Source organism: Lynx canadensis, chromosome C2 (assembly GCF_007474595.2).
Source record: "Lynx canadensis isolate LIC74 chromosome C2, mLynCan4.pri.v2, whole genome shotgun sequence".
NCBI lineage: Eukaryota > Metazoa > Chordata > Mammalia > Carnivora > Felidae > Lynx > Lynx canadensis.
This window is the reverse complement of record NC_044311.2, coordinates 4,634,833-4,652,393: the sequence shown is the minus strand read 5'-3', so window position 1 is coordinate 4,652,393 and position 17,561 is coordinate 4,634,833. Positions and strand designations below refer to the sequence as shown.

The 17,561-nt window shown below is 46.6% G+C and overlaps 1 protein-coding gene across 5 annotated transcripts in view; it reads right to left on the bottom strand.

Annotated features, from left to right (window-relative positions):
• The window catches only part of STAC (SH3 and cysteine rich domain), a 139,417-nt gene extending 124,502 nt beyond the window's left edge, over nt 1-14,915 (bottom strand). For all 5 annotated transcript variants that reach the window (XM_030329764.1, XM_030329767.1, XM_030329765.1 and 2 more), the window contains exon 1: nt 14,712-14,915. In XM_030329764.1, the coding sequence (XP_030185624.1) occupies nt 14,712-14,822 (111 nt within the window). In that variant the 5' untranslated portion in view covers nt 14,823-14,915. The remainder of the gene's footprint in view (nt 1-14,711) is intronic.
• Between the last annotated feature and the right edge of the window lie 2,646 nt (nt 14,916-17,561).

Genomic DNA, 17,561 nt, shown 5'->3' with positions numbered 1-17,561 from the left:
GTGACTATTATTATTGCTTTTCCCAGGAACTTCGTCTCAAATTTCTTAATAAGAGTCAGTAGGAAAATACTGTTCAATGAACAGAGATCCAATTTATAAATTTTTTTCGTATGTGTGTCGAAGTCACATGTACCCCACCTGAAGAAACCTCAGTTTAATATCATCTAAAGAGATGTAGTTAAAGAAATCAGTCTGCAAATCTCATTCAGCTTATTAAGGGGCCTCCTGGCTGAACACGGCCTCCACCCCCGTGCAGTCTGGCTCTCCGTGGAGGAACCAGGCGCTCGCCCTGGTCTTTGAAAGTCCTCTGAGGCTTGCTCTTTTCCTCTTCCTTCCCTTTTCCCCTCTGCGTGTTCTTGAGACTGGATTGTTCCCCTTCCCGATTTAGGTTCTCTCCAGGCCGGTCCACCTGCCACTTCCCTGGTACAGCATCAATGGCTCCTCTTGTCCTCACTCTTCAAATCTAACTCTCTCCTCTGCCCAGCTTCTAAGATGTTCATCTGACCTCGTCGACTTTCCTGACCTGCGCCTTCTTCCCCATGTGCAAAATCAATCACGCCAATCCTACTGTCTCCATCTTTGAAAGGTCATCCGTAAGACAGAATTCACGCTCCACGTTGCTCGTTTACTGCGGTTGCTACCCAGACATGCTTGCACAGGGCTTCCTCCCTTTAACTTTTTAGGAAGCGTCCCGAGTTCTTTGTTCTCCCTCACGCCTCGCGTCACCACTCCCAGCAAATCTCATGGGTTCTCCTTTCACAACGTTATCCTGAAGCCTGTTGCTTCTTAGAGATTCCGCCAACTAATACCTGTGCCCACACAGCATTCTCCCTCATCTGGACTACTCTAGCTTTCTAAGTGGCCTCCTTATTTCCACCCTTGCTATGCTGTAGTCCCACTGCGTGCAGCGGCCTCGGGAACCTTTGTACGGTGTAAACCCGGTACTGTCCAGACCCGCTTCCTCCCGGGCTTTCTCAAGTGGTGGTCTCTCCAAGTGAGAGCAAAACCCAGATTCTTTAGCATGGCCCTTGCAGACCCACAGGATTTAGCTGGCGCTGTCTAGAAGAATGTTCCGCAATGATAAAAATGTTCTGTAATCGACGGTGTCTACTGTGGTAACCACTCGCCATAGATGATTACAAGCACTCGAAGCGTGGCTAGTGGGACAAAAGAACTGAGTTTTTAATGGATTTAAAATCAGGGAGCCACACATACGTCACGGCTACCATACTGGACAGTACGGTTCTAGCCCCGGGACTTACCTCTTTAGAGGTGAGTATCGCCTTCTGGGCTCAGCACTCAGCCACAAGCACCCAAGGTTTCTTGCTGTTCCTCAAGGTACACAAACCTGTTCCCGCCCAGGGCTTTGTCCAGATCTCTCCCCTACTCTCCTCTCACCCTAGATCTTGGAATGACAGCTGACACCCTCACTCCATTCTGGGCTGTGACTCAAGGTCCCTTTCTCGTAGAATCCGTCCCCGATCAGAAAAGCTCTAATGCTACCCGCCTCCACGCGGCACCCTTCCACAGAGCCTGCGCACTGCCTGAAATAAACGTTACGCATTTTGTCACCTTGTTCGTTATCGGTCTTCTCTACTTTCTCCAGAAGTGTGGGTATGGAGTAGGTGGGAAATTGGCTTTAGGCAGAGGTGAGGTTTCTCTAGGCGATTCTGAACAAAGGGACAGAAGGGCGCAGGAGTTCAGCGTGTTGGCGAGGGAGTAATTACGATGATGACAAAAAGGAATCTGGGAACCTAAAATGCGTGAGGGACAAATAAAAGGCGGTGAGCTTGCCGGCTAAGGGATTTTATGGTCTGGTCGGGCTGAAACACTCCTGGAGTAGAGGTGTGAGAGGGGATTAGATGGAAAGATGCCAGGTCACAGGACGGGAAGCCTCTCGGGGATGATCACAGAAGCCGGTGGGGATGTAGAAGAGAACGGAAGACGAGACCTTAGGAGGAGAAAAGCTCAAGGACTGAAAAATCCAGGGTATCCGGAAGAGTCACCTGTAGCCCGTGAACGTCGCCAACGGTCCGGCCAGAAGTGGGGCTGCAACGGGTGACAGCGGGCCTGGCTCTGCCATCGCGGGGGACAGACAGACCCGCCAGGGCGGGCAGGTGACTGCGGAGTGTGTGTGGGGGGATGCTGACCCTGGGGAGGGTGGCAAACAGGGCCAGATCAGCAGGCGAGCAGATCTGTGTGGAGGGCGGGCACACGGTGACAGGGCTTCTGCCAGTGACCGGCATCACCGGGGCGAGGGGCCGTGGGGATCCCTCCCCGAGTTCTCCAAGTTACCCTGCTCTGATAAAACTCAGAGTGTTGGAGATGGAGGGAGGGCAGCCGGGGGTCCTCTAGCACCTCTTCTTACTACTTTCCCTCATGTCGGTTTGGGGGGCAAAGAACAGTGGCATTCCTGTTCCGGATCCCTCCTCTTGGGCCTCTTCTTGTGTCCGGACTCAGTCCTCCAGGCCATGGTCACAGCCGCGGCCGGCCCTGGGGGAAACATGCCGATGGGAACTTCAAGCTCTGGGGCCCTTAGCAACAGGCAGCGCGGGCAAGCTTCGTTTCCAGATCAATGAAGCACCCCCCGGGGGCTGACAGCCATCTTGTCTCCTGGGGGGGGTCATCGAGGATGACTTCTGGTTTTCGGGCTCGGGTTGGTGGACTTTGTGCATCATGCTCACATGCGGGTGAGAATACGTAAAGAACTGGGCTGGCATCTGAGTTGAGAACGAGGGGTTTGGTTGAGGGGGGGCTGACTTGAAAAGGTATGGGGGGGGAAGCAAGACAGGCTGTCCAGAAGGTAGCCGGGTATGTCAGTCGAGAGCTCAGAAGACCGATGTCAGGGCTGGATGCAGATTTGCAAGCTACCGGCCGGTGGGTGAAATGGAAACAGGTAAGACGTGCCAGGAGGCACGCAGAGAGATGACGGAGAGTGACAAGGGACTGAGGGCTGACAGCAGGAGGCTGGGGAGGACCAACACGGGAGTGACGGCTGGAGGGGAAGTGATAGCCCGAAGGGCCAGAGAGGAACTGTTCTACCAATAGGAAGGGAATCAACGAAGTGAGGGATTTAAGGAGGGGGCACTGGGGTTTAACAGAGCCCCTGATCCCAACCCGGATCGAGGCACCGATGCTGTATAAACACAGAGAACTACAAAACCGGGTGTGCACAGCATGGGAGCGCAGGGGCACCCCTCTAGAGGAAGTGAGGATAGGGAGAGATTGAGGGGAGGTGCAGGGCTCCTTCTACGACAACTCATCCAGAGATGCTATTAAGATTTAAAGGAAATGAATAAGCTTATGGAAAAAACCAAATTAACAAACCTGAATCATGCCAATTTGTAAAAAAAAAAAAAAAAAAAGAGAGAGAGAGAGAGAGAGAAAGACAGAAGAGAAAAATAAAAAACAATGTGCTCAAAATTTATTTGAAAATAGGTGCTAGGTCTAGATATTATTAGCAAGGTTTTTTCCCCCCACAAATCAAATGAGGGGCTCTGGGTTCTACAAATTGTTCCACAGAAAAAACAAAAACAAAACAAGTGAAAGCCTCCGTGGACATCCTCTCAAATTGATTTCTAAAACTTGGCATATTCTTAAAAATAAAATCTGACCAAGAACACAAAGTAACAGTCACAGAACAATCTCCCTTATGTATATGGATGTAAAAATAATACAGTATTGGCAATCAAATCCCAGCAGTTTATTAAAAGAAAATCCTCATGGCCAAGTAGGATCTTTTCCAGGAATGTAAGAAGGGTTTAATATTAGGCTATCTATTAATATAATCCATCACATAAAGAGGCCAAAGGACGAGAAAAAAAAATCACATGATTACTTCGATACTTGCCAAAAAATCGCTGGAAACAATTCCACGTCCATTCCTGATGGAAATTCTTAGTAAGCTAAGAACATTCCCCATCTTAACACGAGAAAGACTGTCTCAGTTTAATTGGGAACAGGAGTGGGAAGTCTGGGATTTGTAGAGAAGGGGGTCTTAAGAAATGATTTGGTTGCAAATGGATTTGTCTTGAAGTTAAATTTGCAAAACACCACCTTGTATTTCTTAGGCGGAATGTGTAAGTTTGTAGTGGCTTTCCCAGGGGGTTGATGAACAAGAGTGCTAAGGCCACCCCGTAGTACCAACAACTGTACAATAAACACTTATAGACAGTGTCCATTTACAATAAAATATTGCTGGCATTTATTTTTTTTTTTATTTTTTTTTCAACGTTTATTTATTTTGGGGACAGAGAGAGACAGAGCATGAATGGGGGAGGAGCAGAGAGAGAGGGAGACACAGAATCGGAAACAGGCTCCAGGCTCTAAGCCATCAGCCCAGAGCCCGACGCGGGGCTCGAACTCACGGACCGCGAGATCGTGACCTGGCTGAAGTCGGACGCTTAACCGACTGCGCCACCCAGGCGCCCCATATTGCTGGCATTTAAAGTGGGCCAGGTATTAGCTCCATACCTCCGCTCATATTTACCCTGTTTGGGGAGTTCTCATGCAATAAGCCTTATCCCAAGCCTACTCTACTCCCCCACCTCCCAAAATGAGAGTTATATTTAGAGAGGCAAAATTATTATTGCAGGTATTATGATAATCTAACAACAATAGCTAGCATTTACTTATTATGGGCTCAACACTGTGGTAAGCGCTTAGCATACACTCCTTAATTTAACCCTAGCGATGATGCTGCAGACGGGATTATGCTCACTTTCCAGAAAGAACAGTGAAGGTCAGGAAAGGGAAGGACAGGGAAGCTTATATAAGCGGCATCTCAAAGTGGCGCCGTGGGATTTGGACCACTAAGCGACACTGTATTTCTTTATTGATGGAATGGATGAAACGGAACCTAAAAGATCTTAGATTATAAAATTAATATAAAACAAATTTCCTGTATGTCAGTTCTCACCACGGGTGGTTCATAACGGTAACCCAGAGTATAAAATACCCAAACAATACCTAACAGAGAATTGGGCAAAAAGTATTTGAGGAAAACTCCCAAGCACTTACAAATGTCATAAAAGACACATCGACGACGAAAGATACGTATACTATGTTCCTGGATACGAAATCCCGTCACTTGTAAAGATTTCACTGAAACGATCTTCAAAGCTTCACGCAAGTACTTTCCAAATATCATTTTTGCAACTTGATGAAAAAACAAAAAAGGTATGCAGCTAAGTAAATAAAACTCCCAGGATGGTACCTGTATTGCCAATTACTATTATAAAGCTACAATAATTAAAACATTATAATAGTAATGCCAAAATACTCTATAGTGATATATGCAAAATCACTAGAATTTAACAGATAACTCTAAAGGAGAACTTAGTACATATTAGCATTTATTACATAATAAATGTAACATTTCAAATCAGCAAAAAAAAGGATGAATTATTCAATAAATGGTTTAGAAATACTTATTAATCCCTGGGGGAAAAGTTAGAGTTCTTCCATACCACATAACACCATAAATTCCAGATGGATTAAGGTGATAAAATGAACAAGTATGTATTAAGAATCTAGAGACACAAACAGGTTAATATTTATCTGCTCCCAGGGTGGGGAAGACTCTTCTAAATATATGGAAAAAAGAAGCCACAGCTAAATGAATCGGAGACATTTAACAACATAAAAGAAATCTTCTAGATTGAAAATGTAATAAAATCAAAAAGCAAATTTCAGTCTGGGAAAATGTTACAACATCTATGAAAGATCATCGCTTTAATATTTATAAAGAATTTTTAAAAATCAATAGGAAATGGATGAATGTTCTATTAAAATGGATGAGGACATGAGCAGATAATATGCAAAAGAAAGACTAGTTTTTAAAACACAGAAATAACCCTGTGTGTAGTTAAAACAGTAAGAAAACCCCATATGTTTTTGTCCTTCAAATTTTCTGATGTAAAAGGCTACAATATTATAACTCAACCAAAAAGCCCAAACAACCTGATTTAAAAACGGGCAAAGGCCTTGAATGGGCATGTCTCCAAAGGAGACATACAAATGGCCAATAAGTGCGTGAAATGATGCTCAACTTACCACCAGGGAAATACAAAATAAAAACCATGATGGGATACCGTTTAATGCCCAGGAGGATAAAAAATAAATAAAACAAAACAGAAAATAACAAGTGTTGGAGAGGATGCAGAGAGACTGGAACCCTGGTTCCTGTGAACAAGGGTTTTGCTGCTGTGAGTCTAAAATGGTGCAGCCAGTGAGGAAAAAGCAATACGATGATGCCTCAAAAAATCAAACAAAAAACTTACCATGTAATATAGCAATCACTTTTTGGGCTATACACATAAAAGAAATGAAAGCAGGGACTTGAACTGATATTTACATACCCAAGTTCGTAAGAGTACTATTCACAATAGCCAAAAAGTGGAAGCAACTCAAATGTCCACTGATGGGTGAATGGATAAATAAAATGTGACATAGTCATACAATGGAATACTATTCAGCCTTAACAAAAGGCGATTCTGACATATATTCCAAAACCTGAATGAACCTTAAAGATTTATGGTAAGTGAAATAAGCCAATGACAAAGGGATGAATATTACGTGACTCCTCTGATATGAGGTACCTAGAGTAGTCAAATTCATAGAATTGGAAACTAGAATGTCAGAGGCCAGGGAAAGGAGATGGGGAATAACTGTTTAATGGGCACAGAGTTTCAGTCTGGGCAGGTGACAAGGTTCTGGAGATGGATGGTGGTGAGGGCTGCACAACAGTGTGAATGTATTTAATGTCACAGAACTGTACATTTAAAAATATGGTTAAAATTGGAAATAGGATGTTATGCATATTTTACCACCAATTAAAAAAAAAACCACCTAGGGGGATTGGATAGAGGGGATATTTGAAAAACAAAGAAAGAATGAACTAGAAACAAATTTCTCACCAACTTGGGTTGATGATAAAGAAATCTTAGCATAGCCATAAAGTGGAAAATACACACAAACATACATATTTCCTGAGAATTCATAATCACAGATTGCCTTTACATAGATTTGAGGCTCGAATTTCTACAACACAGTTTGGTCTGAGAACCCCCAAACTGAAGAAGTAACAGAAAATTGGGTTCTCAGTTAATGATACCCTGGGATACTTGCAGAAGCAAACACACTTGAGTGGTCTATATCACGGGTAGAACAAAGGTGGCAATTCAGTTCAATCATGAATCTCGACCCCTACCTCACACCATACCAAAAGAGCAATTCCAAGTGGATTATAAACCTATGTGTGAAAGGCAAAACATAACATTTCTGGGAAAGAATGTAAGAGAATACCTTCATGCCTCTCGGGTAAGCAAAGATTTCATAAACAGAACACAGAAAGCACTAACAACCATAAGAGGGTGAATTAATAAACTAATTAAATAAGAATTTCTGTTAAGAAGAGAAGAGGTAAGCTGCAGAGTAGGAGACGATATCTCCAATACATTTATCTCTGAAGGTAGTTGTATCTAGAATCATGTAATGAATTCCTGTAAATTAAAAGGAAAATGACAGACAACCTAACAGGAAAAGAAACAAAAGGCTTGACCGACTACTGCACCCAAGAGAATATTCAAATGCCAAAAAGCACAAAAACTGCCAACTGCTAAATTCGTTATTCGTTGCGGAAATACAAGTTAAAAACACAGTGGGATGCCATTAATCTCCTATGACAACGGCTGCAGTGAAAAAGACAGACAATAATACCAAGTATTGGTAGGATAAGGAGGAGGCTGAACTCTACATTGTTAGAGGGAGTATGAATTAGTACAGCTACTTTGGAAAGCTGACAATGCCTACCAAGGCTGAACCCATGTCTGCCCTACAACCCAGCAATGCTGCTCCAACAGATATCTATAAGGATAGATAGAAGATATCTATAAGGATAGATAGAAGATATCTATAAGGATAGATAGAAGATACCTATAAGGATAGATAGAAAATATCTATAAGGATATATATAAGATATCTATAAGGACATATATAAGATGATCATAGGGTCCTACTTGAAGCAGCCCAAACCAAGAAATAATCCAAATGTTTATCATCAGTAAAGTGGATACATAGTGAACCATTCCTACTGTGGAATGCTATACAGCAAGGAAAATGAAAATGATTGCTACACGCACGGGCATACATGAAGCTCGTAACACCCTGCTAAGTGACAGAAGCCAGGCATAAAAGAGTCTCCACTACATGATTCCATTTCCACAAAGCACACATGACTGAAATTAATTTATGGTGTTAGAAGGATATCGTTTACTTTTGGGGAGCTAGAGATGACAGAAGGGGGTCTGAGGGAGATTCCACAGTGCTGGTAACATCTGATTTCTTGACTTTTGCATTGGTTACAGAGAGATCAAAAGTTTATTGTTTGAAAATTAATTAAGCTGGAATCTTATGATGTGTGCACTTTTTGGTAGGATGCCATATTTCAATAAAAAAGTTTACTAAGAGATGAAACACTACGGTAATAGTCTTTCTTGAGGGCACCGTGTCAATGAGAATACAAGACCTTGGAAGTGTTTATAACCAGACCCAACAGCTCTACTTCCTATGAAACCAGTCAGAAATATATTCAAATGTTTATGTATCAGGATATAAATTTCAAAGTTTTTACTATTTATTTATTTATGTATGTATGTTCGTATGTATGTTTAATTATTTTTGACAGAGTGAGAGCGGGGAGGGGCAGAGAGAGAGGGAGACACAGAATCCAAAGCAGGTTCCAGGCTCTGAGCTGTCAGCACAGAGCCCGACGCGGGGCTTGAACCCACAAACTGTGAGATCATGACCTGAGCCGAAGTCGGATGCTTAACCGACTGCGTCACCCAGGTGCCCCAAATTTCAATGTTTTTAAATATGTGAAAGGTAAAAAGAACCTAAATATGCAGTCAGAAGGGACCAATGAAATAGATGCGGCCTAACAGTGAAGTAGAATGTTGCACTATTTTTATTATTCATGTTATTGATTATCTCAGAGTACATGGGAAATTTCTGTATAACATCAGGTTCAAGAAAAAGTACATCGTGCATTTACGTATACACTATTCCAATTTTGTTTCAAGTATGTGTGTGCACACATATAAAGGAAATGTAAGTGGAAAAATATGGCAAGTAACGAAACAACCCTTATATCTAGGTTGCATGATAAAGAACTTTTTTCTTTATAGTTTTCTGTCTTCCACCTTTTATTTTTGATTATGAAAATAACATAATAAGAGCATAGCTAGCCTTGTAAATCCAGCTGCATCTGAGACATGCTTAAGATCATCTGGCCGTGTGAAAGTCAACAGTGGGTCACTTGTCAGAGCCATTTGTTTGGAAAGGAAGGATAAATGGGAAGGGAAGAAGAGTAATCACAAATGGTTCCTTCAGGTACGGTGGTTGGAAAGAAGAGAATCTCGACAATCTACAATTCGTACTCAATTCTTATTCTCTCTTTGGTTTCTTTGATGGTCTAAGCCAGCGTTCCTCCAACTTGGCTGTACGATGAAATCGCTAAGGAAGCTCTACAACAATACTCATGCTTGGGACCCTCGTTCAGAGATTTCAGTTTAGCGCTCTAACCTGTGGACTGGACTCCCCAAGAGATTTGGATGCAAAGTCAAGGTTCCATCATCTCCCCTGAGTAGAAGTTAAAATCCTTACCAATGATAGCTTCATATATGTGTATGGGACAAGCTGGGCACAAAGACAGCACTCAATAAACAGCTGCTGATTGATGGACACACCCTTTCCGGGAGATGCATCCTCATGGTGAAGAGATTTTTCTCCCCTAACTTGGATGGTGGGCCACGTCCAGAGAGAACCATCCAGGAATAAGGGGAGTCCTTGGTTCCTGGCTCCAATGGGCCACTGGGTGGCTTATATCACCCTTTCAAAATTGAAGCCACAGGCTGGTGAGTCTGTGGCTTATCTTCCCGGGGATACAAAACAGCTAAGGTGTAACACGCTCTACAGTCAACAGCATCGGTATAGTCCAAAGGGAGAAAAACTCAGTTATACTATTGCAGTATCGGGTTTGGTTACTGAAATGATTCCGGTGATATTTGGGGTTGGCTGGTGACAGAAGGCATCTAATGTGAAGCAGGAAGAGAAAGTCAACAATGTCACACGCTTTTAAATGCTTAAAACGTAGTAGGTCACTGGCCTTACAGAAACAAAACAAAACATGTCAACTGGGTATCAGCATGCCCACTCTAGAGATTAGGAAGCTGAGGCTCAGAGAGGTTAGGCAACCATCCCACAGTCACAGGGCAACTGATAAGAAAAGATCTCAACTCTCGTCTATTGGACCTCAAAACCTATAATCTCTCCACATCATCAAAACGTGACCTTGGGTCATCTAAGTGATGGCCAAGGGCATCCATATTAAACCTTCACATTAGACCCTCGTAAGGTTTTCTATGTTGCCAATAAGTCGGTAGGAGAAAAGATATTCATTGAAATAAGAGATGCTGATACATGACATTTTTCTTAGTATTCCATGCTCTCCGTCAGCACTTAAAAAAAATGAGGTTGTGGTCTTTCTGGAATCGTTAATGGAAAGACAGAAGGGTGAGGTTCATCAGTGGCTTTCAAACTCTTCAATGCAACTAATTTTATGAAAAAGAAAACCACATGAACTACATTACTACTTCTGTTTACAGGAATGTGCCCTGGGGACTAAACTCCAAGACACTTAGCAATGTGTGTGATTTTAGGCAAGTCATTGCCTTTTCCTCTTGGCCTCTGTTTCCTCAAGAGAAAAAAGGAGAGGATATTTAAATAACCAGTGAAGGTGACAGATAGTTTACTGATCTGACCTAAGCCATGGATCCTTTCCCCGGACGCTGCACATCTACACGTAACTGCACGATGCTCAATGCCGGTTCTGGTTGTTCACGGATCTCCCAAGGACCATCCGTGCCCCCCCCAAGAATTTACTGACCCTCGACAGAAAAGTATGTGAGCATGTGATAATGGTAGTCATGTTTCCCGAAGAAGCTTTCAGAGATGCAGCCTGAAATATTTATGGATGAAATGATTTGATGTTTGGAACTGGGTTTCAAATGATCCAGTGTGTGTGAGGAGGGACGGCGGCGGTAGTGGGAGGTAAGAGATGAAAAGAGACCATCCATGAATCAATCGGTCATTGGTGAAGCCAGGTGATTAGTCACAGACCGACTGATCTTTATACTGTTTTCTCTGTTTTTGTGTATGTTGACATTTTCCGTACCAAAATTAATATACACAATAGAAAGTATCTGTAATTTTAAAAAACGCTGAGAGTAGATGATCTCCAGTGTTCCCAGCGCCCATAATCTATGATGTACCATTCCAAACAGTCTGCAAAAAAAGTGGACTTCTGGAAACATCTTATGGGCTCAGGGCACCGAACCATCATCGTCCTCTCTTAATGGACTCTCTCGACCAAAGGATTTATCGCGGCCCCTCTTTCTAGATGATTCTGTGACATCCCATTTAGTTGTTTCCATAAGTATATTTTCAGGGGTGGGGAGGGGGACAGTAGAAAAACCAAACACCGAGAAGCTGGACAAGACTTGGTTTTTCATCATCTCACATGATAATGTGGCTCAATTTATTTTCAAAGATTTCTTCTCGAGAGAAGCCCGAAATACTGCTGTAGATGACTTTGAGTGGCGTGTGGAATACTTGAGTGGGGTGTTAGGGGAACCAGGAGGAAGGCAAACAGTGCCCAAGCGGGACAGGGAGTTGTGGTGGAGGGCTGGGCTCCAGAGCTATGCCGCCTGGGGCTCTGGCCTAGCTGTGGCTCTCAGCTAGCTCTGTGATCTTGGGCAAGTCCCCTAACCTTTCTGAGCTCTGCTTCCTATTCATAAAATAAGTCCCTCTCACAGGGTGATTGTGAAGATTCAAGTTGTACCTGATACACGGCACACATTCAGCAGATGCTGACCATAGTTCGCTCAGCTACGCGAATACAAAAGCAGATCTTCAAAAAGATGTATGACATAGATCAAAATGTTATCGGTAGTCACCTCGGGATGGTGAGCCCATGAGGGACTTTTTTTTTTTTTTTTCTTTCTTTTTTTTGGTCCGGGCTTTTCAAATTTCTACAAAGGGTATTTGTCACCCTTCCAATCAGAGAAGAAAAGGGGTTTTGTTTTTGTTTTTTTTTAGGAAGTAATTTTAAAAGTCTTTCTTGAGGAAGCTTAGTGCTCAGAGGGACCTAAAACATTTTAGTGGTATTTTCACAGATCATCTCAGAAGTGCCTACTACTGCCTTGTTCCTACTTTCCTTCCTTTCCTTCCATCCTCAGGGTGGAACATCTGTGTAAACAGCCGTGAGCTTTCAAATCTGACACTCCTGGTGTAGAATAAATAGAGCCTTCTTAGGTGTAGGCGGTTCAGCCTTTCTGAGGGACAAGGGCTTTGACAATATCACCAATGCCACCCCAAAAAACTCACATTCAGCCACACTGTTTCGCGTTCAGCTTCCTGGGGTTCATGGCCCCCCGGCGGCCCATCTCCACCGACAAGAACACCGACCATAAATTTCGGGCCGTATACGCGCACTTCAGGTGTCTAGGCCACTTGGAGAAAAACTGGCATGTGCGAAATTTGAAACCACAGTCAGATAAATCAGTGGATAATTATGGGTATCGCATATGTAGTTTTTCCTCTGCCAAGGAATTTGCATTGGGGTATCTATAAATAGCAAATCCATACAGTGTGTTTAAACCACGCTGCTGCATCCGCAAATGCTAAGCCCTCTCCAGAACACGCCTACTGCGGGAGCAGCTGGCCCAACTGAGAAAGTTGAGTACTAGTCTCGCTCTCGAGTTCTGCTGCCTTCATTTACCGTATTCTAGATCACCTCTGAGACGGCCACCAACCCACACCACCCACAGCCCTTAGGTGGCTGGCGGTCAGTGGCAAGACAGTGATGAGATGCCCAGAAACTTCCAGTCAGAGGAGAGGTGGTGTGTGTGTGCGTGCAGGGTGTGAGGCTGCTTCGGGGTGGGTCATCTGTGCTGGGGTGGACCCACCTCAGCTCAGGAGGGAAAAGGATAAACCCTGATGGAGCTCTTACAGGTACTGGGCCGTTTCATGAATTCTTAACAGTGGTTCTGGAAGGGGGGGCGGTGGGGCTTCTGCCCCATTTCCAGCTGAGATTTAGGCAAGTTGACACGTATATCCCTGATCAGACATCGGCCATAAAATGAAATGAAACAAGATAAGATAAAGTATAAAATAAAATAAAACAAAATAAAATAAAATAAAATAATAAAATAAAATAATATAATAAAATAATAAAATAAAATAATAAAATAAAATACTAAAAATAAAATAATAAATAAAATAAAATAATATAATAAAATAATATAATAAATAAATAAATACAAATAAATAAAATAAAATACAATAACCTCATAAACTCCACTCACAATAATAACACTCACATAAATAAAATAACTCACATAATACACATCTATGCCGCCCAATAAAATAAAAGTCTCCTAAAACATATAAACTAAATAATAAAAAATAAAATAAGTAAATAAGTATAGAAAAATAAACATGAATGAAATGAATCCATAAGTAAAATAACGGACAGTACCAAACATGCCAAGCTCTCTTTGACGGTTTATTGCCAGAGGCTGAGATGTGTCCCAGAGCCCAGCATCACTTACACCGAGAGCCACTTAGCTGGGATTTTGATCCTGTGGGTTTGCCAACGGCTCTGACGGGTGTATGCAAAGGGACAGAGGGATGAGGCTTGTCTCTGCCCCGTCTGACCTGCCCTCCGAACCGGCATCCCCCTTGCCTTCGCTCCTGCACAGCAACTGCCCAGCATTCCGAAGATGCCTGGGGAGCTCTCAAGGAGATCTGCACAAGGCGCCAGGAGCCCCGCACGTAAAGGAATCCTCGCGACCACAAGCTCCATCTTACGATTTTCACCCCCGGGCCGCGAGGCCATGTGGCGGGTCACCGCCAGCGGCCACGCTTTACGCCCTCCGCGTCCAAGATTCCCAAGCACGTGCCCGGCACCCAGCAGCGTTTCAGGGGAAGCGGAACCGTGGCAGGGGTGCTGCGGGGGTGGCTCTGTGTATGTGCGTTAGCGCCACTCGCAAAAGCAAGTGTAAGTTCTTCACGTATTAACTTCCACAAGAGGAACAGCAACTTTCCCACGCACGCGGCTCTTCCCTTCGCTCGGCTCCTCCGAAGTCAGGGGTGAGCCCTTGACTTAAGCCAAACGTCTCGTCTCGGAGACGCCCGGGACACAGACAACCCCTGGCCGGCCGCAGGCGCCCTAGCCCTTCCGCAGGTGCATCCCTCGCTGTCTATCCTCCTTCAGCCTTCAGAAGCCGCTCAACACCCACCCCGCGCTTGGGGCACCGGCGGGCGGAACGCGCGGAACCGCCCAGCCGCCAGCCACCCGCGAAAGCGGTCTCTCTGAGCCCGGGAGTCGGGGCGCACCGCCCGGCGTGCGCTCCGGGGGGAGAAGCCCGCGCAGCCTCGGGTCTGCGTGGGCAGGAGGCCGGGTCCACGCGACGCGCTCCGGCAGCTCTCCTGCGCGTCCCGCCCGACACTCAGGTCTCGGGGGAGCCCGGCTCCAGCTAGGGGCACGTCTCCCGCCGGCACCGGCGCCAGTCCGGGGACACGACGGTGGACACGGAGAAGGGCAGGAGGAGAGTGAGTTCGTGCTCTCTTGGGGCGAGTGCGCGCGGTACCTTGGATTCCTGGCTGCCGGTGGATGCCGGAGAGGGCGGCTGCTCGGCGCTCGGCGCCTCCTTGGGCAGCCCGTCCACGCCGTCCTCGCGGGCGCCGCTCGGGGGGATCATCGTGGCGGCGCGGGAACGGAGTTGGGCTCCCGGAGGAACCGCGAGGCTGGCCTTCCCGCCGCACGCCGGCGCGCTCGCTCAGCGGCCGGTCCCGGGGGCCCCCATGCCCGCCCCGCCCCGCCGCCCCCGCGCCCTCCCCCGGACTCGCCGGTGCGCACGCCCGCTGCCCCCTCCGGCGCAGCGCACGGGCGTGACTATGCAGCCGGTACTGGCATCCGGCAGCGGGGCGCGGGGGAGGCGTGGCGTGCGGTGCGGGGCGGGGCTGTGCTGGGCGGGTGCTGTGGCTCGCGTCCGCCTGCGGGGGGCGGGGTCAAGGCGCGGGGCGTCCTGCCGCCCGGCCGGACGCGCGTCGCCCGGGGGCGGCGCGGGGGTGCCCGGGAGGGGCGGTGCGGGGACGAGACGCCCGAGGAGGAGTCGGCCGGGAGGGAGCACCTGCGCCCGCCGCCCGGTTCCTCACCCCAAGGAACAGCGACTCCAGCGGAGACGGTGACTTAGCTCGGCTATTTATAGGGCGCAGCGACGGGCGTGGGGAGAGAGCCGGGGTTTCCCTGCTCGAAGGCGGGCTGCGCTCCCCGGCTCGGCTTTGGACTAAAGCAGGAGCGCGGTGCGGGCGAGGCTGCGTCCCCGTTTTGTGCGCTCGTGCGCGCAGCCCTCTGCGCTTTGTCGCGTGTTTAGTCCTCGCGGCCGCCCCCTTGGGCCGGGTACCGTCGCTTCCACTCTATAGACGAGGAGACCGAGGCTCTGGGGAGGCGAAGTACTTTGCTCCAAGTCATTGGGTTGTAAGTAGCGGCGCTGGGACCGGAGCCCGTGTTGGCTTCAGAATCCGTGTCTTTGGACCCTGGACCCTCAGGTGGAGGCGGTTCTGCAAGGCCGAAGGGCCCACGGGGCTTTGCCGGATAGCAAGGAGTTCAGGGCTGTTCGCAGAAGGACAAACCAGTCTGCCTTAAGGAAGCCTTTGGAAACACAGAGGTGGCCCCACTGGGTACGGGGACGGAAGGATCCATTAGTTTTCCCAAGACCCCTCCTCAGTGTGCAGGGAAAGGAAATACATCTGGCGATTTAAAAGGCCTTAATTTTCATAAACGCAAACCTCCCTCAGTTGTCTAACAGAAAATCGTGACCTTGTGTCCAGCTTTTCCTGATCAGCCGTAAATTGGGCGAGGCCGGCGTCGTGGGAACGCCACCTGTGCGGTCTCACCCGGGCCGCTGTACTTGCTCTGATGCTCTCCTGTCACCATCTTGAAGTCCCCTTGTTTTTTAACTTTTAAGTTGTTTTCGGGCGGAGGGTGGCCGCCACACAATGTTACATTAGTTTCAGGTGTAGGACACAGTGATTCAGCATCGCTGTTCGCTGCGCTGTGCCCGCCGCGTGCGTTGCTCCTGTGTCACCATCGGATGCTGTTGCGGTGCCACTCACTATATTCCCTGTGCTGCGCGTTTCATCCCGGTGACTTACTCTCTCCATGACTGGAAGCCGGTGCCTTTCACTCCCCTTCACCCTTTTCGCCCAACTTCCCCTCCCCGTTCTCCTCTGGCAAGCACCAGTTTGTTCTCTGGATTTATGGGTCTGTTTGAAATTCTTGAGAATATCTGAACAAGGGGCCCTGCATTTTCATTTGGTATCAGATCCTGGGGATTGTGTATCTGGTCCTGCGTGTTTGCCTTAGCTCATGTCCTTTGGAGAGAACTTACGACTCTATCGTAGACGTCGATTAAAAGCTCCTGTTCTAAGTGCCAGGCTCCTAATGGGCATTTGGCTCTCAGAGAGCTCCAAATACCCTAGTGGCCCCTAGCTTCTCATTGGACCAGGCCAGATGGGCTACCGAAACCACAAGAGTGGCAACCAGAGGACACAATGACAGGGGCAACAGTTTCAACACATCTTTGTCAAGCATCTGCTCTGGACCAGACTTGGTGCTAGAAAATCGTGATGGAGCAGGGAGGAAACAGATTCGGTCTCTTGGCCTGGAATGTAGAGCCTGGTGAGAGAGAGAGAGAGAGAGAGAGAGAGAGAGAGACGGAGATTAATTAAATCACACACACACACACACACACACATTTTTTGAACTGTGATCGAGAAAACTATAGGGACATAATAAGTGCACAAAAATGCAGGGACCGAGTAAGGGTGTGGGCAGAGAATGGTCTTCCAAGGAAGTGAACCCCCCCTCGCTCCCCCCAAGGCCAATGGGCAAGTCCAATCTTGGTGGGCAAGCACATTGTGACAAATACAAGGACTTTTTCATCTTTGGATCTTGTTTTGTTTTTTAAGAATTGAAGGGCAGCTGTATGATATCACTCTGCATTTTCGTAAATGCTTAGCTCTGGTTAATAGTCATTAGCCAATGGTACAAGTTAAATGTTGTCCCCCTGAGGGAAATTGGAAAGAAGCTAGTACGTCCTTGTTCCTCACCCCACCTCTGCCCTAGTAACAGAATTCCTTGGTCTGAGAAATAGTAGGTACCTTTCTTAGGAGATTGTGGAATTACCTGTAGTTGCCCAAACGAAGCCAGCCTTTGCTCATGTATTTCTTGCACGTAAATCCTTTTCCATCTTATTTTTCTGGGCACCTAGCTAACTTCTCTTATGCTTCAAAACACATCTCCAAACATTTATTACTCTTGAAAGCTCCTCCCTTGACCCCTTTGGTCTGCTTGAGATTCCCAAAGCAATGCCATACACTCATGGCATCCTGTCCCAAGTTATCAATGACGAAGCGTCCTGTCCTCCCCCGGCCCG